Genomic DNA, 17665 nt, shown 5'->3' on the forward strand with positions numbered 1-17665 from the left:
AAGTCAGATGAGATGTCTCACTGTACTCTGCCCTCTCTCCCTGTCCTCTCTCTTCGCCCAGTAGTACCTTGTCTCACTCTGCCCTCTCTCCTCTCTCCTCCCTGCTGTACCGTGTGTCACTCTGCTCTCTCCTCTCCTCCCTGCTGTACCATGTCTCACTCTGCCCTCTCTCCTCCCTGCTGTACCATGTCTCACTCTGCCCTCTCTCCTCCCTGCTGTACCATGTCTCACTCTGCCCTCTCTCCTCCCTGCTGTACCATGTCTCACTCTGCCCTCTCTCCTCCCTGCTGTACCATGTCTCACTCTGCCCTCTCTCCTCCCTGCTGTACCATGTCTCACTCTGCCCTCTCTCCTCCCTGCTGTACCATGTCTCACTCTGCCCTCTCTCCTCCCTGCTGTACCATGTCTCACTCTGCTCTCTCTCCTCTCCTCCCTGCTGTACCGTGTCTCACTCTGCTCTCTCTCCTCTCCTCCCTGCTGTACCGTGTCTTTCTGCTCTCTCTCCTCTCTCCTCCCTGCTGTACCGTGTGTCACGCTGCCCTCTCTCCTCCCTCCTGTACCATGTCTCACTCTGCCCTCTCTCCTCCCTGCTGTACCGTGTGTCACTCTGCCCTCTCTCCTCCCTGCTGTACCGTGTCTCACTCTGCCCTCTCTCCTCTCTCCTCCCTGCTGTACCTTGTGTCACTCTGCCCTCTCTCCTCCCTGCTGTACCGTGTCTCACTCTGCCCTCTCTCCTCTCTCCTCCCTGCTGTACCTTGTCTCACTCTGCCCTCTCTCCTCTCTCCTCCCTGCTGTACCATGTCTCACTCTGCCCTCTCTCCTCTCTGCTGTACCATGTCTCACTCTGCCCTCTCTCCTCCCTGCTGTACCGTGTCTCACTCTGCTCTCTCTCCTCCCTGCTGTACCATGTCTCACTCTGCCCTCTCTCCTCCCTGCTGTACCGTGTCTCACTCTGCTCTCTCTCCTCCCTGCTGTACCATGTCTCACTCTGCCCTCTCTCCTCCCTGCTGTACCGTGTCTCACTCTGCCCTCTCTCCTCTCTCCTCCCTGCTGTACCTTGTTTCACTCTGCCCTCTCTCCTCCCTGCTGTACCGTGTCTCACTCTGCCCTCTCTCCTCCCTGCTGTACCGTGTCTCACTCTGCCCTCTCTCCTCCCTGCTGTACCTTGTTTCACTCTGCCCTCTCTCCTCCCTGCTGTACTGTGTCTCACTCTGCCCTCTCTCCTCCCTGCTGTACCATGTCTCTCTGCTCTCTCTCCTCTCCTCCCTGCTGTACTGTGTCTCACTCTGCCCTCTCTCCTCTCTCCTGTACCGTGTCTCACTCTGCCCTCTCTCCTCCCTGCTGTACCATGTCTCTCTGCTCTCTCTCCTCTCCTCCCTGCTGTACCTTGTGTCACTCTGCCCTCTCTCCTCCCTGCTGTACCGTGTCTCACTCTGCCCTCTCTCCTCTCTCCTCCCTGCTGTACCTTGTCTCACTCTGCCCTCTCTCCTCTCTCCTCCCTGCTGTACCATGTCTCACTCTGCCCTCTCTCCTCTCTGCTGTACCTTGTTTCACTCTGCCCTCTCTCCTCCCTGCTGTACTGTGTCTCACTCTGCCCTCTCTCCTCCCTGCTGTACCATGTCTCTCTGCTCTCTCTCCTCTCCTCCCTGCTGTACCTTGTCTCACTCTGCCCTCTCACGTCCCTGCTGTACCTTGTTTCACTCTCTCCTCTCTCCTCCCTGCTGTACCGTGTCTCACTCTGCCCTCTCTCCTCTCTCCTCCCTGCTGTACCATGTCTCACTCTGCCCTCTCTCCTCCCTGCTGTACCGTGTCTCACTCTGCCCTCTCTCCTCTCCTCCCTGCTGTACCATGTCTCACTCTGCTCTCTCTCCTCTCCTCCCTGCTGTACCGTGTCTCTCACTCTGCTCTCTCTCCTCTCCTCCCTGCTGTACCGTGTCTCACTCTGCACTCTCTCCTCTCCTTCCTGCTGTACCGTGTCTCACTCTGCTCTCTCTCCTCTCCTTCCTGCTGTACCATGTCTCACTCTGCTCTCTCTCCTCTCCTCCCTGCTGTACCATGTCTCTCTGCTCTCTCTCGTTCTCCTCCCTGCTGTACCATGTCTCACTCTGCTCTCTCTCCTCTCCTCCCTGCTGTACCATGTCTCACTCTCCTCTCTCCTCCCTGCTGTACCATGTCTCACTCTGCTCTCTCTCCTCTCCTCCCTGCTGTACCATGTCTCACTCTCCTCCCTGCTGTACCATGTCTCACTCTGCTCTCTCTCCTCCCTTCTGTACCATGTCTCACTCTGCCCTCTCTCCTCTCCTCCCTGCTGTACCATGTCTCACTCTGCTCTCTCTCCTCTCCTCCCTGCTGTACCATGTCTCTCTGCTCTCTCTCCTCTCCTCCCTGCTGTACCTTGTCTCACTCTGCCCTCTCTCCTCCCTGCTGTACCTTGTTTCACTCTCTCCTCTCTCCTCCCTGCTGTACCGTGTCTCACTCTGCCCTCTCTCCTCTCTCCTCCCTGCTGTACCATGTCTCACTCTGCCCTCTCTCCTCCCTGCTGTACCGTGTCTCACTCTGCCCTCTCTCCTCTCCTCCCTGCTGTACCATGTCTCACTCTGCTCTCTCTCCTCTCCTCCCTGCTGTACCGTGTCTCTCACTCTGCTCTCTCTCCTCTCCTCCCTGCTGTACCGTGTCTCTCACTCTGCTCTCTCTCCTCTCCTCCCTGCTGTACCGTGTCTCACTCTGCACTCTCTCCTCTCCTTCCTGCTGTACCATGTCTCACTCTGCTCTCTCTCCTCTCCTCCCTACTGTACCGTGTCTCACTCTGCTCTCTCTCCTCTCCTCCCTGCTGTACCATGTCTCACTCTGCTCTCTCTCCTCCCTGCTGTACCATGTCTCACTCTGCTCTCTCTCCTCCCTGCTGTACCATGTCTCACTCTGCTCTCTCTCCTTCCTGCTGTACCATGTCTCACTCTGCTCTCTCTCCTCTCCTCCCTGCTGTACCGTGTCTCTCACTCTGCTCTCTCTCCTCTCCTCCCTGCTGTACCGTGTCTCACTCTGCTCTCTCTCCTCTCCTCCCTGCTGTACCGTGTCTCACTCTGCTCTCTCTCCTCTCCTTCCTGCTGTACCATGTCTCACTCTGCTCTCTCTCCTCTCCTCCCTGCTGTACCATGTCTCACTCTGCTCTCTCTCCTCTCCTCCCTGCTGTACCGTGTCTCACTCTGCTCTCTCTCCTCTCCTTCCTGCTGTACCATGTCTCACTCTGCTCTCTCTCCTCTCCTTCCTGCTGTACCATGTCTCACTCTGCTCTCTCTCCTCTCCTCCCTGCTGTACCGTGTCTCACTCTGCTCTCTCTCCTCTCCTCCCTGCTGTACCGTGTCTCACTGTGCTCTCTCTCCTCTCCTCCCTGCTGTACCATGTCTCACTCTGCCCTCTCTCCTCCCTGCTGTACCATGTCTCACTCTGCTCTCTCCTCCCTGCTGTACCTTGTCTCTCTGCTCTCTCTCCTCTCCTCCCTGCTGTACCATGTCTCACTCTGCACTCTCTCCTCCCTGCTGTACCGTGTCTCACTCTGCTCTCTCTCCTCTCCTCCCTGCTGTACCGTGTCTCACTCTGCTCTCTCTCCTCTCCTCCCTGCTGTACCATGTCTCACTCTGCTCTCTCTCCTCCCTGCTGTACCATGTCTCACTCTGCCCTCTCTCCTCCCTGCTGTACCGTGTCTCACTCTGCTCTCTCTCCTCCCTGCTGTACCGTGTCTTTCTGCTCTCTCTCCTCTCTCCTCCCTGCTGTACCGTGTCTTTCTGCTCTCTCTCCTCTCTCCTCCCTGCTGTACCATGTCTCACTCTGCTCTCTCTCCTCTCCTCCCTGCTGTACCATGTCTCTCTGCTCTCTCTCGTTCTCCTCCCTGCTATACCATGTCTCACTCTGCTCTCTCTCCTCTCCTCCCTGCTGTACCATGTCTCACTCTCCTCTCTCCTCCCTGCTGTACCATGTCTCACTCTGCTCTCTCTCCTCTCCTCCCTGCTGTACCATGTCTCACTCTCCTCCCTGCTGTACCATGTCTCACTCTGCTCTCTCTCCTCCCTTCTGTACCATGTCTCACTCTGCCCTCTCTCCTCTCCTCCCTGCTGTACCATGTCTCACTCTGCTCTCTCTCCTCTCCTCCCTGCTGTACCGTGTCTCTCACTCTGCTCTCTCTCCTCTCCTCCCTGCTGTACCATGTCTCACTCTGCTCTCTCTCCTCTCCTCCCTGCTGTACCGTGTCTCACTCTGCTCTCTCTCCTCTCCTTCCTGCTGTACCGTGTTTCTCACTCTGCTCTCTCTCCTCTCCTCCCTGCTGTACCGTGTCTCACTCTGCTCTCTCTCCTCTCCTCCCTGCTGTACCGTGTCTCACTCTGCTCTCTCTCCTCTCCTTCCTGCTGTACCATGTCTCACATCTTTCTTTCTCTCCTCCCTGCTGTACCAGGTCTCTCTGCTCTGCTCTCTCTCCTCTCCTCCCTGCTGTACTGTGTCTCACTCTGCCCTCTCTCCTCCCTGCTGTACCATGTCTCTCTGCCTCTCTCCTCTCCTCCCTGCCGTACCGTGTCTCACTCTGCTCTCTCCTCCCTGCTGTACCATGTCTCACTCTGCCCTCTCTCCTCCCTGCTGTACCATGTCTCACTCTGCCCTCTCTCCTCCCTGCTGTACCATGTCTCACTCTGCTCTCTCCTCCCTGCTGTACCATGTCTCACTCTGCCCTCTCTCCTCCCTGCTGTACCATGTCTCACTCTGCCCTCTCTCCTCCCTGCTGTACCATGTCTCACTCTGCCCTCTCTCCTCCCTGCTGTACCATGTCTCACTCTGCCCTCTCTCCTCCCTGCTGTACCATGTCTCACTCTGCCCTCTCTCCTCCCTGCTGTACCATGTCTCACTCTGCCCTCTCTCCTCCCTGCTGTACCATGTCTCACTCTGCCCTCTCTCCTCCCTGCTGTACCATGTCTCACTCTGCCCTCTCTCCTCCCTGCTGTACCGTGTCTCACTCTGCCCTCTCTCCTCCCTGCTGTACCGTGTCTCACTCTGCTCTCTCCTCCCTGCTGTATCATGTCTCACTCTGCTCTCTCCTCCCTGCTGTACCATGTCTCACTCTGCCCTCTCTCCTCCCTGCTGTACCATGTCTCACTCTGCCCTCTCTCCTCCCCGCTGTACCATGTCTCACTCTGCTCTCTCCTCCCTGCTGTACCATGTCTCACTCTGCCCTCTCCTCCCTGCTGTACCATGTCTCACTCTGCTCTCTCTCCCTCTTTTCTCCATGCAGTACCGTGTGGAGTCCATGATGCTGCGTGTGGCCAAGCCCATGAACTACATCCCTGTTACGCCCAGCATACAACAGAGAGCCCAGCAGAGGGCGCCACAGTGCATCCCGCTGGTCATGGAGCCTGAGTCGCGCTTCTACAGCAACTCTGTGGTGGTGCTGGACTTCCAGTCGCTCTACCCCTCCATCGCCATCGCCTACAACTACTGCTACTCTACCTGCCTGGGCCACGTGGAGAGTATGGGAACGTAAGGGACAACGCCTAGATAGAGAGAGACACACACCAAGCATGCACGCCTACACTACACACGTTCTTATCATTCTGATAGGTTAAGATGTGAGTCAAGGTACAGAGACCAACCACTGTGAGTTGTTTCAGGGCCGATGAGTTTAAGTTTGGCTGCACCTCCCTGAGGGTTCCCCCTGAGCTCCTCTATCAACTCCGCAATGACATCACCGTCTCTCCCAACGGCATCGCCTTTGTCAAGGTACAACTAGTCCTCTGATACTGTCATTGACATGGTACTCTACTGTCATGTGATTAACATTCACTTTTTCTTCTGGAGTCGGCGGGTTTTTGATTGAACAAACGACAAACTATCATGTCTCTTCTAAGACGGAACTGTCCGTGTGTGCCTGTGTGTCCTCTCCGTCCAGCCCACGGTGAGGAAGGGGGTCCTGCCCAGCATGTTGGAGGAGATACTGAATATGTGGTTCATGGTGAAGCGTTCCATGAAGACCTACAAGCAGGATAAGACCTTGATGAGGCTGCTGGACGCCAGGCAGCTGGGACTCAAGCTCATCGCCAACGGCTATGCCGCCGCCAACTGCTCTGGACACATGCCCAGCGTAGAGGTGAGGGCCTGGGGTTCACACACACGGTCTGCCACACTCACCAAAATCTGACTGTTAACTGTTTCTCTCCTGTTGTTGTTTGTGTTGTAAACGTTTGAGCTGTGAAAATCATTTCCTCTTAAAAGGATAATATACACTGAGTGGTCAGTTTATATTAGGTACACCCATCTAGTACCTATCTTGAGTCGGACCCCCCTTTGCCGCCAGAACAGTCTGAATACTTTGGGCATAAAAACGTTGCTCAATTGGTATCTCGGGACCTAACGTGTGCCAGGAAAACATTCCCTACACCACCGCCACCAGCCTGTACCGTTGACACCAGGCAGGATGGGGCCATGGACTCATACTGCTTACGCCAAATCCTGACTCTGCCATCAGCATGACTCAACAGGAACCAAGATATGTCGGACCAGGCAATGTTTTTCCACTCCTCAGTTGTCCAGTGTTGGTGATGGCGTTGCCCACTGGAGCCACTTCTTCTTGTTTCTAGCTGATAGGTGTGGAACCCAGTGTGGTCGTCTGCTGCAATAGCCCATTCGTAACAAGGTTCCACGAGTTGTGTTCTGAGAAGCCGTTCTGCACTCCACTGTTGTACTGCGCCATTATTTGCCTGTTTGTGACCCGCCTGTTAGCTTACACGATTCTTGCCGTTCTCCTTCAACCTTTCATAAACAAACTGTTTTCATCCACAGGACTGCCGCTGACTGGATGTTTATTGTTTATTGCACCATTCTCTGTAAACCCCTAGACAGTGTCGTGTGTGAAAAGCCCAGGAGGCCAGACGATCATACCGCGCTCAAAGTCACTTAGGTAACTTGTTTTGCCCATTCTAACGTTCAATCCAACAGTAACTGAATGCCTCGATGCCTGCTTTATATAGCAAGCCACAGCCACGTGACTCACTGTCTGTAGGAGCGAACCCTTTTTGTGAATGGGGTGGTGTACCTAATAAACTGGCCTCAGTGTATACGTAATCAATCTAAATCACTGTTTCTAAAGTCAACGTGATACAGTTTGTCTCCTTTTCTTCTCCCTCCCATCAGTTGTTAGCTGGGTTTTGTATTAACCTTAACCATGAGAAAAAAGCTTTCAGCTATCTTTCCCCCTGTATGGTGTCGTTAGGTTGGTGACAGTATTGTCCACAAGGCCAGGGAGACCCTGGAGAGAGCCATCAAGCTGGTCAACGACACCAAGAAATGGGGAGCCCACGTTGTGTACGGGGACACAGACAGGTAAGGGATGAGATTTAGAGAATGAATCATCAGGTATTGTATCGTCTGGTTTTTCTGACTCTTTTACTCTCTGCTTGTCTCTTTCAGCATGTTTGTCCTACTAAAGGGAGCAACTAAAGAGCAGGCCTTCATGATCGGCAACGAGATCGCAGAGGCAGTGACTGCTACCAACCCTAAGCCTGTCAAGCTGAAGTTTGAGAAGGTACATTCTCTGCTCGGTATGAAGTGTCTAGACTGGCTGGCTGTGTCAGTCTATTTACAGTGTGTCTTATTCAATCAACAGCGTGTGAATTAGGTTGCATTGACATTGTGTGTGGTATTTGTTTGAGTCTAGGGCATTAATTACAGAACCATTACTTTAATCCTGTGTGTGTGTGTGTGTGTGTGTGTGTGTGTGTGTGTGTGTGTGATCCCAGGTGTACCTGCCGTGCGTGCTCCAGACAAAGAAGCGCTACGTGGGCTACATGTACGAGAGCCTGGACCAGAAGGACCCCGTGTTCCACGCCAAGGGGATCGAAACAGTGCACCGAGACGGATGCCCTGCTGTTTCCAAGGTAACCGGCAACATTTGACTATTTCTGCCTGCTCTCTCACTCTGTCTACACCCTTCACAGTCACGCCAGATGTATATTAGCAGCCCGTGCTGAGACTAATACACAGATAGGAATGGGAGAAAGGATTTATTTTTAAAACAGTCCTTGCTCGAATATGTTCTATGGTAGCAGTGAGCCTGGTCGATGTATAGAATATAGACTGGTGTGGGACCTCCCCATCTCCATAGATTTTGGAGCGTTCCATCAAGCTGCTGTTTGAGACGCGGGACATCAGCCAGGTGAAGCAGTTTGTCCAGCGTCAGTGTGGGAAGGTGCTGGAGGCCAAGGCCAGCATGCAGGACCTGACCTTCGCTAAGGAGTACAGGGGTAGCAGCTCCTACCGGCCAGGGACCTGCGTCCCTGCTCTGGAGCTCACCAGGTACACCAACAACACGCCGCCTGAGGGGAGGGTGGTCCTAGTGTTTATGACAGGATACTGTCTGAATTACGGTAACAGTAGCATCACTGAGAAATATTGTGTGGGCATGTGTGTGTATGTGGGCCGACGTGTGTGTGAGAGACCTCCCTCTCGTCTGCCTGCTTGCTCTTTGTGAAGCCACTTACTGATTTCCCAGAATGCCCATTGTCTGCCTGCACTACAACCGGCCTAGCTCAGTGTACTGTACCTGAGACAGTTGCTTAGCAACCCAGCCCTAATGGGTGGAAAAATATGATTTCAGATGGTTTAAGCGGGGAATGTTCAGCGTGATTCATGAAGATTAGCTATGACAATTTATTACAGTCATTTATCTTGCTGCAGTACAAAACAAGGAATCAAATGGAGAATGTTTCATTTGTATATGTTCCCTTTTGAAGAAAAATATACAAATGTGATCATTTTAAAATCTGAATACTGCATGTGTGGTCCTACACCACAATATGGATATAACTGCACATATCAAGGGGGCTAGATAAGCAGGAACCAGCCATTCCTTTACTGTCTTGACCCCCCCCCCCCCCCCAGGCGTATGATGGCCTATGACCGGCGCCTGGAGCCGCGGGCGGGCGAGAGGGTGCCCTACGTGATTGTGTACGGGAGGCCGGGTGTGCCCCTCATCCAGCTGGTGCGGCGGCCCCTGGAGGTGCTGCAGGACCCGAATCTGCGCCTCAACGCCACCTACTACATCACCAAGCAGATCCTGCCCCCGCTGCAGCGCATCTTCCAGCTCATTGGCGTGGACGTGCTCAGCTGGTACCAGGAGATCCCCAGGGTGAGGCTATGAAAGAGTGGTGCAGATGAAGGGGTGGGCCATCTGCTCTAAAAGTTAGTTACTGGGATTCATTAAACTGATGGACTGATTAAACGATTGATGTTTGTTGACACACACAGACATAATGATTTTGAAAGCTTTGTCCAGAATGTAGTGCAGACGGACAACAAAAGACATGTCAGAAATCGAATGAGACTCATCCAATGCCCAAGTCATTTAGAGGCACTGCCTTTTTGAGATGCCAACGCTGCCATCTAGTGGTGAATTGTGTATAGGACATGCTCATTTCATGCTGTTGTCTTGGTAGCCTGCTTCAGACCAAAGCACAAAGGGACATAGCTCTTAGAGGATAAAACAGTGTCTGCCCTGTCAAATAGTGAATGACAGTCTTGATGATAAATACATTTATGTGATTGATGACCACTTTTCTATTATAGTCCAGCCCATGGCTCGAAACATGTCCTCTCTGTTCAGGTCCAGAAGGCATCGTGCTCCACCGTGGCTGAGAGGAAGGGGACCATCTCCCAGTACTTCACCACGCTGCACTGTCCTGTGTGTGACGAGCTTACCCAGTTAGGGGTGTGTACCAGCTGCCGGGGCGAGCCCCAACGCGTGGCCATCACTCTCAACCAGGACATGCGGCTGTGGGAGAGCCAGCAAGATCAGCTGCTACAGGTTAGCAGGACAGGGGGGGGCAGGACATCACTGGGAAGCTACCACAGGATGCAGATATGTTAAAGCTCATTTGAGTTTTTCTAAAAAGATAAGAGTAGAGCGAGAGAGCCAAGCATAGAATTGTATTTTTAACACTGTGATTGATTGAACTAGCTTTAACGATTCATTAGTGTTAAACTCCATTAACCAGCCTCCTGTTTTCCATTGGTCCAGATCTGTAGGAACTGTAGTGGCAGTGTGGAGCGGCAGGTTCTGTGTGTGTCTCTGGACTGTCCTGTGCTCTACAAGCTGTCCCGGGTCAACAGACAGCTCTCCAAGGTGCCCTACCTCCGACAGCTCCTGGAGCAGTTCTGATTCTGATCACGTTCTGGCCCACTGCTCTGCTATTCTTATTCTGGTGCTAAACCACCGCTGTCTCATCCGGCTCAGTGTTTCCTTGTCTTTTCCTTTAAATGGTGTTTTGATTTGCTCTCGCTGCTATTGGTTGGTTCTGCGTGAAGCTGATGTTTTTTCTTCAGATGGTCTCGTCTGTATCATAACGATGGCATTGACTCTGATCGAAGAGGACCTTACCGTTTTATTCTGAACTCGCTGTAGCGACTTGTAAGCCTGAACGGTATTCCTAAGGAGCTCCCGACGATGCGAAGATTGACTAAAGAAACCACTAACTTAATTTCCCTTTTTATATCAAATACCATTTTATAAATAGTTATTGTACAGTGCCCATCTGAATTCTCTCTGTGCATCAGCATTAAAAAAGGAAAGCTGTAATCACAGTGGACAAATCAACTAGCTATTTTTTATCCATTCTGTTTGTGTGCCATGGTAATGTTTTTTTCCCGCCTCGATTTGTATTTATGTCCATTTTGGCAAAGCATAATCCTTATACTCCGAGACACTGATGCCTATCAAAAGAGGACGGGGAGTATTCATTTCAGTTTTTACTTCTGGGACTGTTGCAATACTGTATTTGGATCATTTATGGCAAGAGTATATTATTTCCTTAAGCTTTTTGTTTTAATGCTTTCTCCATGTTAACAGCATATTTCATCTAACGATGTCAAGATGGATTCTATTGTTTCCCAAATCAACTATACACAGGATCTGTGGATTTGTATAAATGTAAAAAGAAATATGTAGGAAATGTTAGTTTTTTTCCGTTTTTAATGGACATTGCTGTGGCTGCAGGTTGAGGATTGGTTTAATAAAACTCCATGTATTAGTATTTTGTCATGGTTGTGATTTCCATTGTTTTAATAGAACAATTCTGAGATTGATCAAGTTATTAGCACAAAGATCACACATCTGAATGAAAAACTACAACTGATCACTGCACAACACTTCTAAATGATTTTCTAAAATATATTTTTTTGTTGCAGAAAACAAACTTCATTCAAAGGTCTGACAAAAACATAATTCATAGTCAGGCCACATTGGTGGCTAACATCCTATCTTTAACTGCTGAGAATTCACATATTACTAAATATGAATGACAAAGAAAATTACATCCAAGATATCTAAAGGAACCTATTTTCAGTGTTACGTTGGTGATTCTTCAGTATTCATTACCAGCAACCGTTGTAAGAGGCCTAACTTTCCCCCTAAACACAGCCTCAAATAACGTAGTAGACATAAACTGTGGGGTAAATCCGTAGTATCAAACATTTTGGGCTCTATTCAATCCGTATCGCGGGAAGTTCAACGTTAAAGTCATGATTGAAATTTAAAGGCAATGTTCCCGCGTTAGCGAAGGCTGCATTCACGGTAAACGCTGCATATGTCGGGACCATCGGAAATTACCTTGGCATTTCTATTGCGCAATCTGTAACGCTTCAGCGATCCAGATTAAATAGAGCCCTTACATGTGAGTGTTAACAAGCCAAAGAAGCACATGACAAACAACCAGACATTAACAAACAAGTTTCTCGAGAGAGAAGGAGACATGGCTCTTGTAGAATACTAATATATGAAGTACTTATTGTAATGTCTTTACAGCACTCATGGTGCATTTCACACCCAGACTAGAACCCCTAGGCGTGATTCATTCCGATTGCACTTCGTGACTGCCACTAAAAAGTTAATTTCCGATTGAGCTGACATATGCAGCATTTACTGTGAATGCAGTCTCCGCGAACGAAGGAACAATGCCTTTAAAAGGACCATTGCGGACAAAACGCAATTGGATTGAATACCAGGTTTAGGGCTCTTCAATGCGTATCGCTGAAGCGTTACCGATTGCGCACTAGAAATGTCAAAGTACTTTTGGATTGATCTGATTTATGCAGCGTTTACCGTGAATGTATTCTCTGCTAATGCGGGAACATTGCCTTTAAATTTCCACGATATGGTTTGAATAAAGCCCCTAGTCCCTCTTTTCCCGGTCTAGGGAAAGCAGCTTTTTCTGTCCGGGTGAGTCCCCCAGCAGAGCGGGAGAGTCTGAAAAAGAGGTCCCAACTGTGGGCTCTAGGGACTGGGCAGTAGAGGGGACAGATGTGGCACTGATGTCGCCTGATGTCCCCGTAACATCAGGTGGTGGGAGCCCTTTGTTAGGAGGTGACAACGCTTTATTAGGAGATAAAGAGAGCGCTTTATTAGGAGATAAAGAGAGCGCTTTATTAGGAGATAACAATGCTTTATTCGGAGAGTTTATAAGGCTGGCGTCATCCATCTCGATTACCTCAAAGTCGGCGTCATTCCACTGGTCTGCCTCGTCATCCTCCTGCTGCTCCTCTTCCTCATCATTGGCTCCTGAGTCCAGCAGGCCTTGGCGGTACTCACTGTCGTCGGGCTCCTTGCGGCCCCTGATGCGGGGTGTCCTGCTGGGGCCGCTGGGGGACGAGGCCAGCCAGAACATGAAGGGGAAGAGGATGGAGGTCATTGTGGCGGTGGCCAGGGTCAGGTACATCAACAGGGGGTGACCATGGATCCTCCCCAGCAGGAAGCCCATCAGAGCGGGCAGGACCATCTCCCCCAGGGCTGCCCCCACCACGAAAACCGCCGCCGATCTCCCCGTCACTGTGGTGTACTGCTCCACCCAGGAGATCCCACTGGGGAAAGTGGTCGACATGGAGGCACCATAGACACCAGTGCAGATCCACAGGGCCACCCTGTTAGTGCTGAAGAGGGTGAGGAACAGGGAGGACAGGGTGCAGCCCACCAGGCTCAGTAGGATCATGGTGCCTGGGTGCATGCAGGACACAAAGAAGATGGCCAGGCCACGGCCGGCAGCGAACGTCCCCCAGAACAGGGAGTTGAGCCCTGCTGCCTGGGCCTCGTCCATATGGATATAATCCTTAGCATAGGTGAAGATAAAGGAGCCGTACGCCACCTCGGCCCCCACGTACCAGAAGAAGAAGACAAAGAGCATGGCGATGAGTGCGTTGTGATGCTTTGACACCAGGTGCTTCCCTGAGGGGGTCTGTGCCCTGCCCTGAGGGGGCCTGTGGCGGGCATAGAGGATGAAGAAGAGGAGGGAGATTAACAGGATGAAACCACTGATCACAATGTAGGCCCACATGGACTTGAGGGTGCTGCTACTGAGGACATAGCGTTTGGGTTCATAAGGGGACTGTGTTTGGAACACATCGTCTGTGACAGGTGGGGAGGTCAATGTTACAGGCGGGGCTGCCATGCTGCCGTTCGTAGCCACATCCAGCTCCAAGTCTGTTCCAAAGAGCAGCTTGGCGATGATGGGCGAGACGAAGGCCCCTGCGGCGAAGCTGAAGTGCAAGGCCTGCAAGTGAGAGCCAGCCTGATCTCCCCACGTCTGCAAGATCAGGACATTACCACCTGCCAGGGAGGACAGTAAATGGCATCAGAGGCATTCACTAAGGACCATGTCTTGTACTGTGCAGTAAGTACCTATTTACTATATTAAAGACCTACCTGTGTCTAGAAAGCCCATAGAAACTCCAATACTGGACATCAGAGCAGTGAGGAGAAGGGCTGTCTTACAGAAAGGGATTGCAAACATCCCAAACGCTGTGATCAACATGGAAAGGCCTGTGATGAAAATACAGTGTTATACAGTGCACCATGCATTGTGGAAAAAGGTAATGAACACCCACAAAAAACAACCTATAGCATTCTTTGATAAACATACGCGATGCATTTACAGTAAGGCTTTGTGCATACTGTGTAGGCGAATATATATGGAGCAAAAATATAAACGCAACATTCAACTATTTCAAAGATGTTCCTGAGTTACAGTTCATATAAGGAAATCAGTCCATTGAAATACATTTATAAGGTCCTAATTTATGGATTTCTCATGACTGGGCACGTGGTCTGCGGTTGAGGCCTGTTGGACGTACTGCCAAGTTCTTTCTAATGACATTGGAGGCGGCTTATGGTAGCGAAATGAACATTAAATTCTCTGGAAACAGCTCTATTGGTCATTCCTGCAGTCAGGCTGCCAACTCCATGCTCAATCAAAACTTGAGACATCTGTGGCATTGTGTTGTGTGACAACTGCACATTTTAGAGTGGCCTTGTATTGTCCCCAGCACAATGTGCACCATTCTGGCATAGTCTACATGAGTAACCACATCAGCCCTGAGGAGTATTTCTGTCTGTAATAAAGCCCTTTTGTGGGGAATACAAACATTCTGATTGGCCCACCCATGGCTGCACCCCTGCCCAATCATGTGAAATCCATAGATTAGGGCCTAATGATTTTATTTCAATTGACTGATTTCCCTTATATGAACTGTAACTCAGTAACATCTTTGAAATTGTAGAATGTTGCGTTTATGGTTTTGTTCAGTATAGCTTCTTGATATGCCACACCTGTCAGGTGGATGGATAATCTTGGCAAATAAGAAATGCTCACTAACAAGTGATGTAAACAAATTTGTGCACAGAATTTAAGAGAAATAAGTGTATATGGAACATTTCTGGGATCTTTTATTTCAGCTCATGAAACATGGAACCAACAATTTAAATGTTGCATTTATATTTTTGTTCAGTATAATAATAAATGCCACTAAAGCAGATGCTTTTATCCAAAGTGACTTACTAATAATGCATGCATACATTTTTCATACGGGTGGCCCTGGCAGACCAACAATTGTAAGCACCATGCCCTACCAACTGAGCCATATGGGACCACAAACCTTAGAGCTTAAATATAATGGGAGGTTTTTTTTGCCAACGGACATCATTTATTTGTGGTTTGAGTTTCTGTTTATTATAATTTGTTAGACATACCCAGCAGAAGAAGGCTGTTCATGCAGTCAAAGAGAATTCCTGACAACACAGAGCCGCCTATATAGCCCATCGAGCGGCCTACGAAGATGTAGGAGATATTGCTGATGTCCTGGTTGACATTGATGGCCAGGTCTTGAAACGTGGGGCCTAAAACAGAGATACTCATCCCCTGGAAGACAGAAATAATCATTTAAAAAAACACTTACTAGTATTGTCAAGTATAAGTAAGATACAGCCCTGCCCCTTGTGCAGTTCTCAGGCAAACATTGGTAGCATCTAGGGCCCCATCATTTTCTAGGATACATATATTTTGAACTTTGTGTGGCAACCAATGGTAAAGACTGTAAACATTTTGTTTTCATGTCCCATTCTAAGAAGACAGTTATTCAAAATTGTACATTTGGACAGGTGTCAGGAAGTAAAAGTTCTGAAGTTGAAGAGCCATTTCAAAATGAAATGTTTATCAAACGTCAAAGTGCTCAAGGTCAAGTGTAAGCATTAACTCTGAATTGTTAAGGTTAGGGTTAAGCATAGGTATTAACAACGAAATCTTAAGGTTAGGCATTAACTCGGAATGGTTAAGGTTGGGCATAGGCTTTAAACTAAAATCCTCAAAAACAACGTTATCACTGTATTCGAACATGCAATCTTTGGCCCCACAGTTTAGGCATTAACCCCGAATTGTTGAGGCAAGATTTGGCATAGGCTTAAAAGCCTTGAGACATCTATCGCTGTGGTTGAACATGCAACCTTTGGCACCAGAATCATATGCTTACGCCCATCCCCGTCCAATGCCCTAGCAAATCCGAAACCTACTTGAACGTAACAGCGCTCACTGTGGCCCATGGTGGCGGGTTTTAACGTCCTCAGACATGGATGAACTTCGAATACTGACTTGTATCACGGGTGACCTGGCTGGTTTTACAGCCCTGAAATAAAAATTCTGCTCATTCAGGATATAGGCCTAACAAAGCTCATTTTACCTCCACTGAAACAACCACAATCACAGAAATAATGAACTCAATGAATGCATATTGGAAAGGCTAAATCTTATTGAATGGGAATACATTGACTTTGTAAAACTCGTGTACAATAAGATGACGTTTTAAACATTTAAAGACAACCTGCGATTTAGTATTAGCGAATATATGGGGATAGGGAAATAAAATCCTAACAATAATTTCCATTTAAACCAAAATATGCTAAACGTTTCTTAAACGGAAGCAAACAGAACGAAACGGGGAGGGACCTACTGGTACCTGCATTTGTCCAACATAAACTCTCGTTCTGCTCTGTTTGGTTCTTAAACGGTAAACGGTTTCCGAAAAATAGTAGCTAATTTCAGGGCCTTGATGTTGACAAAATTGTCAAATGCAGTCCCTTCTACTTGCCTACTAGCCTAACAACAAGCACTCTTACCAGTCCGAGGAACGATGCACAGAGCGCCATGGTGATGATCCAGCCGCTGCAGCCTCCAGAACCGCTGGCGCTGCTAACTCCACCGATGATTTCAACCTCACCATCGGACCCCGAATTCGAACTCTCCTTCCTCCCTTTCATTACACTCTTCACCCCTCGCCTTGTGTCTTTCCTCTTGTCAAACAGAGTATGTTCCTCTTGGTCATCGTTATTATCATCCTCCTTCATTCTTGCGAAACGAACATGCTTCGTTTTCACAACAGGATCTCTGGCGGCCGAGGCAGACATGGTCGAGCTGTCAAATTATGGCTGCGCTGTATCCTGCTGGTTGGGAAGCTTGCGCCAGTGCGTTTGGTAAACAAACTGCGCGCACTGACCGTTCCTTCAACGACACTTGCTGATAAATTTGAGTCATTCATTCATTGCATGAAGAATCGGACATGGGGAACGTTGGCTGGGTGGTAAAAGCCGTGGTTCCATATGTCAAGTGTATGACAATATGGACGTCAGCGTACAGGAAGTACTAGTCATATGATTGAAATTATTTCACGAATACAGCGACATCTAGCGATCATACTAGACATGTGAAATGTTTTCTTTATCATTATAAATATTTGTGCTTCTGTGCTTTACATGCACGACTACAAAAAAAATGAATTATACTTGTAAAAATGCTATAAATTAAAAGGGTGGTCCAATATTGACATTGGATTACAGCACACAATTACAATCACCCTTTGCTTTATACACTAAGTGTAAACATTAGGAACACCTGCTCTTTCCATACAATGCTTACTTACCAGCCCTTAACAGTGCAGTTCAAGAAAGATAAGGAAATGTTTACTAAATAAAGTAACACAATAATATACCCCAAAGTGCCTTGGAACAGGGTATGGTAGTGGATGCCAGGCGCACTGGTTTGATTGTGTCAAGAACTGCAACGCTGCTGGGTTTCCCCCAGAATGGTCCACCACCCAAAGGACATCCAGCCAACTTGACACAGCTGTGGGAAGCATTGTAGTCAACGTGGGCCAGCATCCATGTGGAACGCTTTCGACACCTTGTAGAGTCCAGGCCCCAACGAATTGAGGCTGATCTGAGTGGCTGAAAAGTGGGTGCAACTCAATATTAGGAAGGTGTTAATCATTTAGAAAGTAGGAGCCTGAAGACTGGTGTGTGTGTGTATAAGCATAAAGTATA

General features: G+C 49.3%; 2 protein-coding genes across 3 annotated transcripts in view; one reads left to right on the forward strand and one right to left on the reverse strand.

Annotated features, from left to right (window-relative positions):
* The window catches only part of LOC109901354 (DNA polymerase zeta catalytic subunit), a 121542-nt gene extending 110402 nt beyond the window's left edge, over nucleotides 1–11140 (forward strand). Inside the window, exons 23-32 of the mRNA XM_020497383.2 lie at nucleotides 5276–5520; nucleotides 5652–5760; nucleotides 5930–6127; nucleotides 7250–7359; nucleotides 7447–7561; nucleotides 7776–7913; nucleotides 8141–8331; nucleotides 8917–9163; nucleotides 9638–9838; nucleotides 10052–11140. Coding sequence (XP_020352972.1) covers nucleotides 5276–5520; nucleotides 5652–5760; nucleotides 5930–6127; nucleotides 7250–7359; nucleotides 7447–7561; nucleotides 7776–7913; nucleotides 8141–8331; nucleotides 8917–9163; nucleotides 9638–9838; nucleotides 10052–10192 — 1695 coding nt within the window. The 3' untranslated portion in view covers nucleotides 10193–11140. The remainder of the gene's footprint in view (nucleotides 1–5275; nucleotides 5521–5651; nucleotides 5761–5929; nucleotides 6128–7249; nucleotides 7360–7446; nucleotides 7562–7775; nucleotides 7914–8140; nucleotides 8332–8916; nucleotides 9164–9637; nucleotides 9839–10051) is intronic.
* LOC109900670 (sodium-dependent glucose transporter 1) lies at nucleotides 10985–16985 on the reverse strand. 2 transcript variants are annotated; one of them, XM_020496402.2, is made up of 5 exons: nucleotides 16466–16985; nucleotides 15047–15215; nucleotides 13724–13840; nucleotides 12516–13627; nucleotides 10985–12400 (listed from the first exon to the last, which is right to left on the reverse strand). In XM_020496402.2, the coding sequence occupies exons 1-5, from the start codon at nucleotides 16751–16753 to the stop codon at nucleotides 12302–12304; spliced, it is 1785 nt and encodes a 594-aa protein (XP_020351991.1). In that variant the 5' UTR covers nucleotides 16754–16985; the 3' UTR covers nucleotides 10985–12301. The 2 variants fall into 2 exon arrangements, with proteins under 2 accessions (XP_020351991.1, XP_020351990.1); XM_020496401.2 differs by having other exon boundaries at nucleotides 10997–13627.
* Nucleotides 16986–17665: the final 680 nt, after the last annotated feature.

This window comes from Oncorhynchus kisutch, linkage group LG12, assembly GCF_002021735.2.
Source record: "Oncorhynchus kisutch isolate 150728-3 linkage group LG12, Okis_V2, whole genome shotgun sequence".
In the NCBI taxonomy this organism is placed as follows: domain Eukaryota; kingdom Metazoa; phylum Chordata; class Actinopteri; order Salmoniformes; family Salmonidae; genus Oncorhynchus; species Oncorhynchus kisutch.

What these genes read in the sequence shown, in the direction of transcription:
- LOC109900670 (XM_020496401.2), bottom strand. Translation starts at nt 16,753, where the DNA reads ATGTCTGCCTCGGCCGCCAGAGATCCTGTTGTGAAAACGAAGCATGTT. An exon ending in GTGCATCGTTCCTCGGACTG is followed by an intron (nt 15,216 to 16,465) that starts GTAAGAGTGCTT and finishes TCTGTCTTCCAG; the next exon opens with GGGATGAGTATCTCTGTTTT. An exon ending in TATGGGCTTTCTAGACACAG is followed by an intron (nt 13,628 to 13,723) that starts GTAGGTCTTTAA and finishes CCTCCCTGGCAG; the next exon opens with GTGGTAATGTCCTGATCTTG.